This window comes from Mesoplodon densirostris, chromosome 4 (assembly GCF_025265405.1).
Source record: "Mesoplodon densirostris isolate mMesDen1 chromosome 4, mMesDen1 primary haplotype, whole genome shotgun sequence".
Classification (NCBI taxonomy): Eukaryota; Metazoa; Chordata; class Mammalia; order Artiodactyla; family Ziphiidae; genus Mesoplodon; species Mesoplodon densirostris.
Window position 1 is genome coordinate 16,481,460 of NC_082664.1, and position 13,585 is coordinate 16,495,044.

Below are 13,585 nucleotides of genomic sequence, written 5' to 3' on the forward strand. Positions count from 1 at the left end.
AAGAAATGGTGATTTTCCATAGCTTAAGCCTAATATTTATATAATATATATAATATTTATTATATTATACATATTTAAATATTAGGTCCAACCTCATATTAAAAATTTTGTGAAAATGACTTTACTACCCAAAGCAATCTACATATTCAATGCAATCCCTATCAAACTACCACTGGCATTTTTCACAGAACTAGAACAAAAATTTTCACAATTTGTATGGAAACACAAAAGACCCGGAATAGCCAAAGCAATCTTGAGAATGAAAAATGGAGCTGGAGGAATCAGGCTCCCTGACTTCAGACTATACTACAAAGCTACAGTAATCAAGACAGTATGGTACTGGCACAAAAACAGAAATATAGATCAATGGAATAGGATAGAAAGCCCAGAGGTAAACCCACGCACATATATGGTCACTTTATCTTTGATAAAGGAGGCAAGAGTATACAGTGGAGAAAAGACAGCCTCTTCAATAAGTGGTGCTGGGAAAACTGGACAGCTACATGTAAAAGTATGAGATTAGAACACTCCCTAACACCATACAAAAATAAGCTCAAAATGGATTAAAGATCTAAATGTAAGGCCAGACACCATCAAACTCTTAGAGGAAAACATAGGCAGAACACTCTATGACATAAATCAGAGCAAGATCCTTTTTGACCCACCTCCTAGAGAAATGGAAATAAAAAACAAAAATAAACAAATGGGACCTAATGAAACTTCAAAGCTTTTGCACAGCAAAGGAAACCATAAACAAGACCAAAAGACAACCCTCAGAATGGGAGAAAATATTTGCAAATGAAGCAACTGACAAAGGATTAATCTCCAAAATTTACAAGCAGCTATTGCAGCTCAATAACAAAAAAACAAAGAACCCAATCCAAAAATGGGCAGAAGGGCCTCCCTGGTGGCGCAGTGGTTGAGAGTCCACCTGCCGATGCAGGGGGACACGGGTTCGTGCCCCGGTCTGGGAGGATCCCACATGCCACGGAGCGGCTGGGCCTGTGAGCCATGGCCGCTGAGCCTGCGCGTCTGGAGCCTGTGCTCCGCAACGTGAGAGGCCACAACAGTGAGAGGCCCACATACTGCAAAAAAAAAAAAAAAAAAATGGGCAGAAGACGTAAATAGACATTTCTCCCAAGAAGATATACAGATTGCCAACAAACACATGAAAGAATGTTCAACATCATTAATCATTAGAGAAATGCAAATCAAAACTACAGTGAGATATCATCTCACACCGGTCAGAATGGCCATCGTCAAAAAATCTACAAACAATAAATGCTGGAGAGGGTGTGGAGAAAAGGGAACACTCTTGCATTGCTGGTGGGAATGTAAATTGATACAGCTACTATGGAAAACAGTATGGAGGTTCCTTAAAAAACTACAAATAGAACTACCATATGACCCAGCAATCCCACTACTGGGCATATACCCTGAGAAAACCATAATTCAAAAAGAGTCATGTACCAAAATGTTCATTGCATCTCTATTTACAAAAGCCAGGAGATGGAAGCAACCTAAGTGTCCGTCATCGGATGAATGGATAAAGATGTGGAACGTGTATACAATGGAATATTACTCAGCCATAAAAAGAAATGAAATTGAGTTATTTGTAGTGAGGTGGATGGACCTAGAGTCTGTCATACAGAGTGAAGTAAGTCAGAAAGAGAAAAACAAATACTGTATGCTAACACATATATATGGAATCTAAGGGTTAAAAAAAAGGGGGGTAAGACGGGAATGAAGACACAGACCTACTAGAGAATGGACTTGAGGATACGGGGAGGGGGAAGGGTAAGCTGTGACAAAGTGAGAGAGTGGCATGGACATATATACACTACCAAACGTAAAATAGATAGCTAGTGGGAAGCAGCCTCATGGCACAGGGAGATCAGCTCCGTGCTTTGTGACCACCTAGAGGGGTGGGATAGGGAGGGTGGGAGGGAGGGAGATGCAAGAGGGAAGAGATATGGGAACATACATATATGTATAACTGATTCACTTTGTTATAAAGCAGAAACTAACACACCATTGTAAAGCAATTATACTCCAATAAAGATGTTAAAAAAATTTTTTTGACTATTAGCCAAGAGTAATCAGTAGATATTTAAAATACTAGATGATTTTGCCTAATAAGATTAAATATACTACATATAAGCTTCTTATGTTCAATTGTTTACATAAGAATTCAGGAAATTTTTGTCTATTCCTTCTTGCTCTTAACTTTTTGGATACAGCTTGTTTTCTTGTGCTGTCTAATGTCTGATATCAGCGCGTAGGGCTTAGCATTGCCATTCTGGCACTGAAAATGAAACACTGAAATGATACGCTGAAAATGAAACACTGAAAATGATAGATATGGTAAGAGCTATAGGGTCTTCATATTTATTTTTCATATATAATATGTTTGGCTGCTTTAGAAGTTTTTAATGGAGAGAAAGAAACCAGCAGAAAATTACTTTACACATATTACATAGGCAATGTGTTTTAATGCTGTTTACAATTTTCCATTTCTTAGCCTAAACCCCAGCCCTATGTGATGCCTCCCCCGCCTCAGCTGCATTATAATGGACATTATACGGAACCATACACTTCTTCCCAAGGTAAAGTACACTATTTCTGAAATGCCTTACAAAATTATTATGAATAAATTAATGAGGACTTGGAGATCTTGAAGCTAGGATAGTTTTTGGCTGAAGTTCCTTCCAAAATTGTTGTCATGATTATAGCCAACCTGGATTCATAGAAGAAGCTGCCATTATAGTCAGTTTTTTGGAAATGGGTGGAAAATATTCAATATCAAATTTTGATGCTCAAATTTGGCCCACGGGCACTCCTTCACGGTGGTTCCCATGTCCTGTTAACACACCCCCAGTAGCCTTTGAGTGCTTCCTTGCTTTCCAGCCTGGGGTGTCCCAAGCTCATTTTGTTTTTTCCTGCCTGAGACCTTCCCACTGTAAAGTATTAAACATTTTATTTTTATCTATTTATGTTCATCTTTCACATGATGAGTATAGGGACCTGTATTTAAACAGCGCCTCCGAAGCTAAAGCTCCAGCATTCAGTTTACAGACTCTGCCTACAGGGCTCTACTATAAAGGCTGAGGAGATTTATGCAGAGAAGTAATTCCATATCTTAAGCTTGGAATCTAATAGTGGAGGATAAGACAGGTACACAAATAACTTAAATGCAAAGAGAACATGATTGTTGTGATGAGAGAGAGCGAGCAATTGCTCATCATGTTGGAGAGACTGAGAAAGGCTTTTTGGGCCTCGAGAGATGGGTAGATATCCATATGTAGAGAGAGGCGGGTTCCTGTTGGGATTGCTGCTCCTGGTTTTGTGAAGGGGGGGTGGATAGTGAATGCATTGGCACCAACAAGGAAGAGGGTGGCTGGACTCAGTCCCACAGGGAACTGGTAGAACATGGTGTGTGAAGGGACCGGAAGGTGGGTGGTGACGCATTGCTGGTGCCGGGCCTTGTGTGTAAGATGAGACTTTCTGTGCAGTGCGACGGGTGGGTGGGAGGGGATGGATTGGGCTCTGGGTTCCCAGAGTGTCCCCCTCAGGATGTTTTCGCCTTCTTCACGGTCTTCTCCTCCTTGCACGCTGCCCTCCTTTGGTTTTGTGACCCCAGCTCCCACCCACTTCTGGGAAAAGGCTCTTCTCTCTGCACTGTTAGTGTTTCCTTGCTGTTCATCCCTTTTCCTCCATCTGCAAGCATCCTACTGTTCTTCCTCTCTTCTCTCTCCAAAGTGCAGTTTGAATTATTTTTTTCTTTCATTTTTCACCCCACTTCTGAGAGTAACACGTGTGTGTTCCTTCTGCCTCCTGGTTACCCCTTTACTTCTCCTACCTTTGCTACTCCGTTCCAGCTGCCCTCTCGCAGGTCCCCAGAGCCCCGCGCATTCTCCTTCCCATCCGATTCCAGCAGTCTAGCCTCTTGACGGACCTCTCTTCCCCGCGCTGGGTTCTCCATCCTCCTGTACCATCGGTGCTCCCTGCTCCCGAAGTCTGCCCAGGGCCTCCTCTCCCACCGCGGGCTTCCGCAACGGCCTTGTTTCATCCGTGGTTCGGGTTTCAGCGAGGATGACTGTCTGCGTTTCCCACCCCGTCGTCACTGCTGTGCTCCAGCCCCACATTTCATCTGTCTGACAGCTGCTGGGGCAGTGAAGGGAGCTACTGCATGTGAGCCCTCAGCGGGCTACCCGGCTGAGTGGGAAGCGCTCAGTGAATATTATCTACCATCACAGCTCGCTGAAGACTGACATCCTGCATTTGAGCCTATCCCTCTAGCCCACGAGTCCCTTTGCCCAAGTTCCTTACTTCTTTACGACGAAGTCACACTCCTGGTTCCTTGGATTCCAAACTGAGTGTAATTTTTCTTTTCTCTTTTTGCCTTCGATACCCCGACAGTTGCAAACCCTATCGCCTCTGATGAGCTCCATGTGACATCTCTTCCATGTCCCCTTTGCCCTGTCCCTCTGCTCCTGCCAATCCAGTTCTTTTTTTTTTTTTTTAAACGTCTCATTAGTTCCTGCATCATAGCAGCTGATATCTTCAGTCTTCAATCCCCACTCTCCCTGGTTCACCTGACACTCAGCAGCCAGGCTCATCTTATCCCATCTCCCTGACGATCGTTCCTTTGTCTAGTGTTCAGCGTTCTCTGTGATGTTTCTTTATGCTACTCTTCCTGTCTTATTCCCCACTGTTCTGGACCCTCTCCGGCTACCTGGTACTCCAGCCAGACTGAGCACGCCCTCTGTGCCTCGTCTCCCAGCTTTGCCCGCACTGCTCAGTCACCCACAAGGGTCTTTATCCCACGCACCCTCCTGCCCACATGCTTCTGCCCAGTCAGGATGGGCTAGGCTGTGGTGTGGGAACAAATTCTAAACTCTTAGTGGCTTACACGGGAAAGCTTGCTTCTTTCTCAGGTTACCCGTCCTTTGTGCACTGGCAGGAGGGCTCTGCGCCACGTCGGCCTCCCCAGGGACTCGGGCTGGGGTCCCTTTCCATCTGGAATGTTGGGCACGGTGGCAAGGAGAAGGGAGCATGGAAATGGCTTCTCTGCCCTCTGCTCACTTCCCCTTGACTGTTACTCGTCACGTGGCTGTGCCTGCCCTCCAGAGGTGAGGTGGGGGGATCCGAGCGATCCGCGCACATTCAGAGGTAGAGAGCCCAGCTCCTGATGAAACCCCACCCACACACCCCAAGGCCCCTTGAGGGCTGTATCCCCTGGGGGGTTGTTCTTGGTCTTCTCCCTGTCCCATCAGCCTGGCCCAAGCTGGAAGCGATCCTTCCCTCCTCCGGACTCCTGTAACGCTTATCTCCTTTAATTGTCACGCTTCTTCCTTGGATACTGGTGATTTTGGTACACACCTTTCCCTTTATATTTATCTGGATTCCAGTCATTTTCCCCCCGTTAGTTCTTAGCATAGTCTTTTACACATACAGACTCATAAATGAATGGTTCATGGAGTACCCAGAGGAGCCTGGAGATGGGGAGGCCAGGCCGGCGGCTATCGTGCTTGTCTGGACGGGTTTGAATGAGGCTGAGCTGTGACAGCAGTGAGTAGAGGGGACTCCATAGACGCAGATTGCAGAGTGTTCCAGATACGGGAAATGGACAGGAACAAGGAAGCATTGTGTGTCCACAAGAAGAAACAGTGGTGCGTTTGAGGCCCATCCCTTTGTGGCTGTGTGTGCCACACACGAGGCTGTGGCATGTTCACTTTGATAATCATTTGGCACTTGCACCGCCAAGAGGCTTTTGAATCAAAAAAAGAATGCTTTTCGATGCCAGCTGTTCTCTGATGGTTAGAAATCACCCTCATTAGTTTTCCAGGTGAACTACAGATTGGACTGAAGAAGCTTGCCTCCTACCAGCCCAAACAGGTGCACACACAGCCAAGCTAGATTCTGCTAGCTTGGACCCCAGTCTTACTGAAGCATGGGGGCTGGAACAGGGGGCAGGTGTGGCTGTCTTAGCAAGTGTCTTCTTGGCTTCTGGCCCCTAGTGAGGTATACAGCTACTGGTGACACTGTTGGACCTGAAGAGGCTCAGATCCTGCCCAACTATTGCCCTTTTGTGTCTTCACTGTGGAAGAATCTATACAGCCCACCTAGAGTTTCATTTAAGGAACTGTTTACGGACAGTTGGTGCTTGAACTAGCTCAGCATCATCAAGGCCACATCTCCAGTGAGGGGAGAAAGCAGGGTCAGAGACCCAAAGCCTTGAACAGTATCTCCTCCTGCAGTCCCCCAGAGTTCCAGAAAGTCTGCTTTGTGTCTCTAGTAAAACGTTTTTGTTGTTTTTTTTTTTCTTGCCGTGCGCGGGCCTCTCACTGTTGTGGCCTCTCCCATTGCGGAGCACAGGCTCAGCGGCCATGGCCCACGGGCCCAGCCACTCTGTGGCATGTGAGATCTTCCCGGACTGGGGCACGAACCCGTGTCCCCTGCATCGGCGGGCGGACTCTCAACCACTGCGCCACCAGGGAAGTCCCTAAAACACGTTTTTGACTTTCAGAAAAAGACAGTGTTTTGTGGTACAGTTGTACTCTTAATATTGGACTTAGATTTGGCTGCTCTTTATTGGGTGTCAAATCCTGAATACCACCGTTAGAGTAGGCAGGGCCATCCCCATTCTCTAGATGAGGAGGTGAGGCTCCCAGAAACCCGCTGTGCAGGGTCACTCAGAGCTGTGGCTGGAGCCAGGTCCCTTCAGGGTGGAGTTTCATGAGGTACGCTGAGAATGTCATCAGCGTTGGGGGCCTGTCTCAGTATTTGTCTAGAGCAATTGACCCACTTTTGTACATTTAGAAAATCTCATTTTAAAATGTACATTTTAAATGTTTTGTTTTTCCCCCCAGATAACCTGTTTGTGACCAACCAGAACGGATACTACTGTCACTCTCAGACGAGTTTGGATCGAGCCCAGATCGACCTGAGTGGTCGCCTCCGCAACGGCAGTGTCTACAGTGCACACAGCACCAGCTCCTTAAATAACCCGCAGCCCTACTTGCAGCCCTCACCCATGTCCTCGAACCCGAGCATCACCGGGAGTGACATCATGAGGCCTGACTATGTCCCGTCGCACCGGCACAGCGCCCTGATCCCCCCGTCCTACCGCCCGACCCCCGACTATGAGACGGTGATGAAGCAGCTCCACAGAGGCCTGGCGCCCGCCGAGAGGCAGAGCCACTCGCTGAGAAACCTCAACATCGGCAGCTCGTACGCATACAGCAGGCCCGATGCGCTGGTTTACAGCCAGCCCGAGATCCGGGAGCACGCGCACTTCAGCTCCCCGCCGTCGGCCCACTACCCGTTCAACCTGAATTACAGTTTCCACAGCCAGGCCCCTTACCCGTACCCCGCAGAGAGGCGGCCGGTGGTGGGTGCCGTCAGCGTGCCCGAGCTGACCAACGTGCAGCTCCAGGCCCGGGACTACCCAGCCCCCAACATCATGAGGACGCAGGTGTACCGCCCGCCGCCCCCCTACCCGTACCCCAGGCCCGCCAACAGCACCCCTGACCTGTCCCGCCACCTCTACATCAGCAGCAGCAACCCCGATCTCATCACCCGGCGGGTCCATCACTCGGTCCAGACGTTCCAGGAGGACAGCTTGCCGGTGGCGCATTCCCTGCAGGAGGTCAGCGAGCCCCTGACCTCGGCCCGGCACGCCCAGCTCCAGAAGCGGAACAGCATTGAGATCGCGGGGCTGACCCACGGCTTTGAGGGCCTGCGGCTCAAGGAGAGGACCATGTCGGCGTCGGCGGCGGACGTGGCTCCGCGGGCCGTCTCTGCGGGCTCCCAGCCGAACATCGTCACGGAAAGGACAAAGCGAGACGACGACGACGAGCAGGAGAGCCTGAGATACGGTCACAAAAAGTCTCTTTCAGACGCCACCATGCTGATACACAGCAGCGAGGAGGAGGAGGAGGACTTGGAGGAGGAGCGCGGGGCGCGGGCGCAGCCCTCTGCCCAGGCGCCCCGGGGCAGCTACTCCCAGCAAGCCCCGCTGAGCAGCCCCCACGCGCCCGGCCCCCCGGCCGCCGGCCCCGTGCACAGCCTTGAGCCCAAGGCCCACGTCACTGAGGCCGAGAGGAAGGGGAGGGCCGGCAGCCCAGTTCCCACGCCCGGGGAAGGCCCGCTGCCCAGGAGGGACGGGCTGCTGACGCCCTCCATGTCCGAGTCGGACCTCACCACGTCGGGGAGGTACCGCGCCAGGAGGGACTCTCTGAAGAAGAGGCCGGTGTCAGATCTCCTCTCCGGAAAGAAGAACGTCGTGGAAGGGCTTCCGCCGTTAGGGGTGAGCCGTTCAGGGTGCACGGGGGGCGCCTCACCCAACCCAGCACGGTGCCCTGTACACCTGACTTTTCTCAACACCTTCTGCCCTCTGTCCATCTTTTCTTTCACTCATTACTTCTGATGTTTTTCAGCTTTTTTCCTTTTAAGTTGTTTCACCTCCCCACCCCCCAGCCAACACATATGTTGCCCAGTTTTTGTCTTATTTTGTAATACTTTGAGTTTGATGATCTATGGAAATAATGGGGAGGGATTAGAATTTTTGTGGTTTTGCTGGAGGTAATAACTTAGGTGAAGTGAAAGGTAAATGTAGGAGGCTCTGTGGAATGGAAGAGAAAGAATGAATGGGAAGTTTTAGTAATGCAGTGTGACGGAAAAGGAAGTAAAGGTTTCACGACTTTGGCCAGGATTGCTTTGTCAGCCACCTGTAAAAATACCCCGCTGTGATGCAGGGTCCAGGGCTGCTCTTGTTCAGTTTGCTTGTTTGGGGTCTGAGGGAAGCGTTCCCCGAAGTGTCCCTCATGTATTCCTAATGTCGCAGTCCGTGTGGGTACAGCTTGAACTGCTGGGCTGTGATCTCTGAGGGCTGGAGGGTGATTCTGGAGCTGGGAAGGTGGCACTTTGTCAAGACAAAAAACCCAAGAGCTCCAGGTCTCTTTATTTATTCTTTATATCTTTACTGGAGTATAATTGCTAAACAACGTTGTGTTAGTTTCTGCTGTACAACAAAGTGAATCAGCTGTAAGTATACATATTCCCCATATCCCCTCCCTCTTGAACCTCCCTCCCACCCTCCCTATCCCACCCCTCTAGGTGGTCACAAAACACCGAGCTGATCTCCCTGTGCTATGCGGCTGCTTCCCAGTAGCCATCCATTTTACATTTGGTAGTGTATGTATGTCAATTCTACTCTCTCACTTCGTCCCAGCTTCCCCTTCCCGCTCCCCCGCCCCATGTCCTCAAGTCTGTTCTCTACGTCTGCGTCTTTACAGTACCATTTTTTTAGTTTCCATATATGTGCATTAGCATACGGTATTTGTTTTTCTCTTTCTGACTTACTTCACTCTGTATGACAGACTCTAGGTCCATCCACCTCACTACAAGTAACTCAATTTTGTTTCTTTTTATGGCTGAGTAATATTCCATTGTATATATGTGCCACATCTTTATCCATTCATCTGTCGATGGACATTTAGGTTGCTTCCATGTCCTGGCAGTTGTAAATAGTGCTGCAGTGAACATTGTGGTACATGACTCTTTTTGAATTATGGTTTTCTCAGGGTATATGCCCAGTAGTGGGATTGCTGGGTCGTATGGTAGTTCTAGATTTAGTTTTTTAAGGACCCTCCATACTGTTCTCCATAGTGGCTGCACCAATTTACATTCCTACCTCCAGGCCTCTTTAAAAGAGAGACTGAGTGAACTGAGAACTCAAGGAAGGTCCCTTGTAGAAAATGCAGCTCCTTAATATTCAGTATGATAAATAACGGTGGTTTAAGCACTTTTTATCTACTTGAGGCAAAACATAAAAGAGCATAACATCATCCCTAGCTGCCATTCCCAGAGCATTTCCTGTGTGCTGAGCAGGCCATCTGCTTTACCATGTCCAGTTTACAACGGGCCTATTGTTTCTACAGATGAGAAAATAGACTCTGAGATATTAAGTAACTTTCCCAAGGTCACACAGCTAGTGAGTGACCGAACTGAAATTTTAAACCCATATTTATCTCCGCAACCGGTTCTCCTATCTTCTACATTGTTCTGCATCAAAGTATACTGTATATTTTATTAAGTAGTAATTGCTTGTCTAAGCTTTGCTGTTCTCTTTCCACTGAAACCTTTTAACTCTGAGTTCCTCAGCTTTGCCCAGGCATCTGTGGCATTGTCATATCAGCGTGTCCACTCTGAGTCATCTGGCTTCCTTGCTCAGGCTCCTCCTTGCCCAGGGCTCCATTCCCTGTGCCCTGCGCTCCTGCCAAGTGAAAGTGATTAATTAGCCTATGCATTCTGTCTCCCAGGTGCTCCCAGTGTCCTGGCAGCTGGGGACTCCTCCCCCCATTTTTGCTGGTGGGCATATTCAAGACCTGAGCGTGCGTCACAAATATGGTTCTGCCCTAGTGTATTATTAGATCTTCTAAGATGCTATAGACAACTTCATAAGCAGGAGGAAAGTTCACACAATATTATAGTGGTTGTGAAATAGATCAGTGTACACAGACTCAAGCTACTGACAGTAGTGCCGTGAATTTAAACGTGTTTTCTTTTAATGGGTTTGAATTGTACATTTATTTTTAGTTTTTCTTGGGAGTACATTCTTACTCATCTGTCTGACAGTAAAGGCCAGTGTCTCAGGTTGGCTGAAGCGGAGGGCACAGGCTCACAATCAGTGACTCAGGGCAGGACAGGGTGTGGACGTGTCTCCCGAAGTAACTCTGCCTGAGTCCTGAGCCAGCTGCACGGGGCCCTCTCATAGTTGACACTCTTCACTGGTTACATCATGGACGTAGTTTTTATGTGTGACCCGAGTCTTTCCCCGAATGATGCTTGTTTTTGAGTAGAGTCCAGTATTCAAGCCTATTGTCCCTGGAGTTCTGAATGGCCCAGCAAATTCTGCTAAGTCTGAGGACTTTTATCGGTTTGGTTCTCTAAAAATACAAAATCTCCCCCTCATTGACTTTTAGACCTAATGAAATTATGTGATTGGATTATCCTTTTTCACCCCTTCTTTTCTCATAAGGGATCTCCCTGCTTAAGGAATGTGAATGGCAGCTGTGGCCCAGGAGCAGGTACAGGACCTACGAGTGGAAAACTTGGGTCTGAGTCCACAACCTGCCATTCATTATTTCTCTGCCCAGTGGGCCGGGCCCTTTACACACCAGAGCCTCAGCTTCTCCATCCTTAACACAGGACGGTCACCCCTCCTCTGTCTGCTGTGGCGTTGTGTTAGGTCCCACATAGGGTTAGGCATGAAAAGTGCTTTCTAAATCCTGTGATGCAGCATAACTGATTTTACTGCGTGGTTTTTATTGTGTTGACCCTATTTGCCATGTATGAAGAGGCAGCTGTGTGACACTGGGCAAACAGCTTAATCTCTCTGACTCCCATTGTCTCATTTGTAACTGAGATGACCCCAGAGAGTTGTTGGGGGGAAATGCTCAGTCAAGTTTAACTCATGACTGTGAGGTGGCGTCATACATTTAACTTCCTGGCTTCCCAAGAGCTGAAGAGTCCAACTCTCTGCTAATCCTCTGGCCCCCTTTCATAGTAACTCAGGGTGGCCATTATTTTAATTGTTACAGCAAGCAAATATACTAACGTGAATTATGGTTCTAGAGGTTTAGTATTAAAAACAGTGAAATAAATTGCAGATAAGCAGAAACATTTTAGAATTCTCCACCCATCTCCACCTGTGGTGACTTGATTGCTATCTGGAAAAGGTAGACTGGTTTGAGTGCTTGTGCATCTACATAAAGAGTTTTTGTTTCACCCTTAGTCTTATGTGGTGGTTCTGACATGAGAAATCACTGTACGGGTTGTACATTTAAAACCATGCTCTTGTACTCTGAGGGCTAAGTAAGGGGTATTTGAAGTGAGTTTTGACTATAAGCCCCTTTCTTCAAATACTGGCTTTAGGGCTTCCCTGGTGGTGCAGTGGTTAGGAATCCGCCTGCCAATGCAGGGGACACGGGTTCAAGCCCTGGTCCGGGAAGATCCCACATGCCGCGGAGCAACTAAGCCCGTGCGCCACAACTACTGCACTCCAGAGCCCGCGAGCCACAGCTGCTGAAGCCTGCGCACCTAGAGCCCGTGCTCCGCAACAAAAGAATCCACCACAATGAGAAGCCGGTGCACCGCAACGAAGAGTAGCCCCTGCTTGCCGCAACTAGAAAAAGCCCACGCGCAGCAATGCAGACCCAGCACAGCCAAAAATAAATAAAATAAAATAAAATAAATTTAAAAAAATATACTGGCTTTAGAGCTGACCTTACCAATCACCCAACACGTGTGTGCTGAGGCCTTTTGAGTCATTTTCAGGCCAAGCAGTGCTGGAGCCACTTCTGCTGGCTGGTGGGAGCTGAGTGTGAAATTTTCAGGCTCTTGTGAGGCCGCTGATGTTACACTGGCAGATTGAAGTTAGCTGTGATGGGAGTATTTGTACCGTGGAACCTGGCAGACTTCACACATCAGAGCTGTTCCCACTCCCCCGCCACAAAGTCCATTGTTACACATTTACCTGCTTTCTGCACACCACTGTTTTCTGCACACATGAGAATCATGACGTTTTAGCCTAAGCAGGAACCTTTTAGTCTGTGTAGCCTCCCTCTCTCTCTCCAAGGCTGACAGAGCTGCAGTAAAGTTGATTTAATTTATGAGACAGAAGAGAGCTGCTGATTTCATTTATGAGATAGAACTGAGAAAACCATTTCTGTCACATTAGGGCTACCGTCGTGATCATTACTACGGCTTCCAAGGAGGTGTAGACTATTGAAGAAGACTTGGCATTCTCGGGCTCGTTTGCCTCAGAGAGCAAAATCATTGGCTTTAATAATAACTTTAGGAAACACCAGTTTTCAGGAGACAGAATCCCATCTATGCCCTCTCCTGTACCCTCTCTTGGTATAATGATGGAGATTTCAGCCCTGATGTTCTCCTCATTTAAAAATATGGTGGTTCTAACGGCATTTACCAGAGGTGTGGTGAGCTAACCCACGTCACACAAGTCTGCAACAGAATGTAGAATACAATAGAGCCACCAGAGAAGACATTGAAAAAGAATGAATTTGTTTTTTTTTTTTTAATGTATAAAAAGCTTATTGCAGGGCTTCCCTGGTGGCGCCATGGTTGAGAGTCCACCTGCCGATGCAGGGGACACGGGTTCTTGCCCCGGTCCGGGAGGATCCCACATGCCGCGGAGCGGCTGGGCCCGTGAGCCATGGCCGCTGAGCCTGCGCGTCCGGAGCCTGTGCTCTGCAACGGGAGAAGCCACAACAGTGAGAGGGCCGCGTACCGCAAAAAAAAAAAAAAGCTTATTGCAATGAGGTGACTACATTTAAAACCCTCTTTGTGGATTGCAGCTGATTTTTGTGTGTGTCACGGTTTGATATTCAGGAGTCCTGTGAAGGAATGCTGTCTGCTTGGAGCCTCACCTTTCATGAAACCAGTTGCATTTCAAAACCTTGTATCTGGAAGACTTATCAGGGCTTTGGCCTTAAAAGGAGTGTCTTCCTCCTAATCTTTGTGAAACAAATGTGTGTGTGTGTGTGTGTGTGTGTGTGTG

At 48.0% G+C, this 13,585-nt stretch overlaps 1 protein-coding gene across 2 annotated transcripts in view; it reads left to right on the forward strand.

The window, feature by feature from the left end:
* PTPN21 (protein tyrosine phosphatase non-receptor type 21) overlaps window positions 1–13,585 on the forward strand; it is a 67,120-nt gene that overhangs the window by 46,752 nt on the left and 6,783 nt on the right. For both annotated transcript variants that reach the window (XM_060095747.1, XM_060095748.1), the window contains exons 12-13: window positions 2,522–2,606; window positions 6,873–8,311. In XM_060095747.1, the coding sequence (XP_059951730.1) occupies window positions 2,522–2,606; window positions 6,873–8,311 (1,524 nt within the window). The remainder of the gene's footprint in view (window positions 1–2,521; window positions 2,607–6,872; window positions 8,312–13,585) is intronic.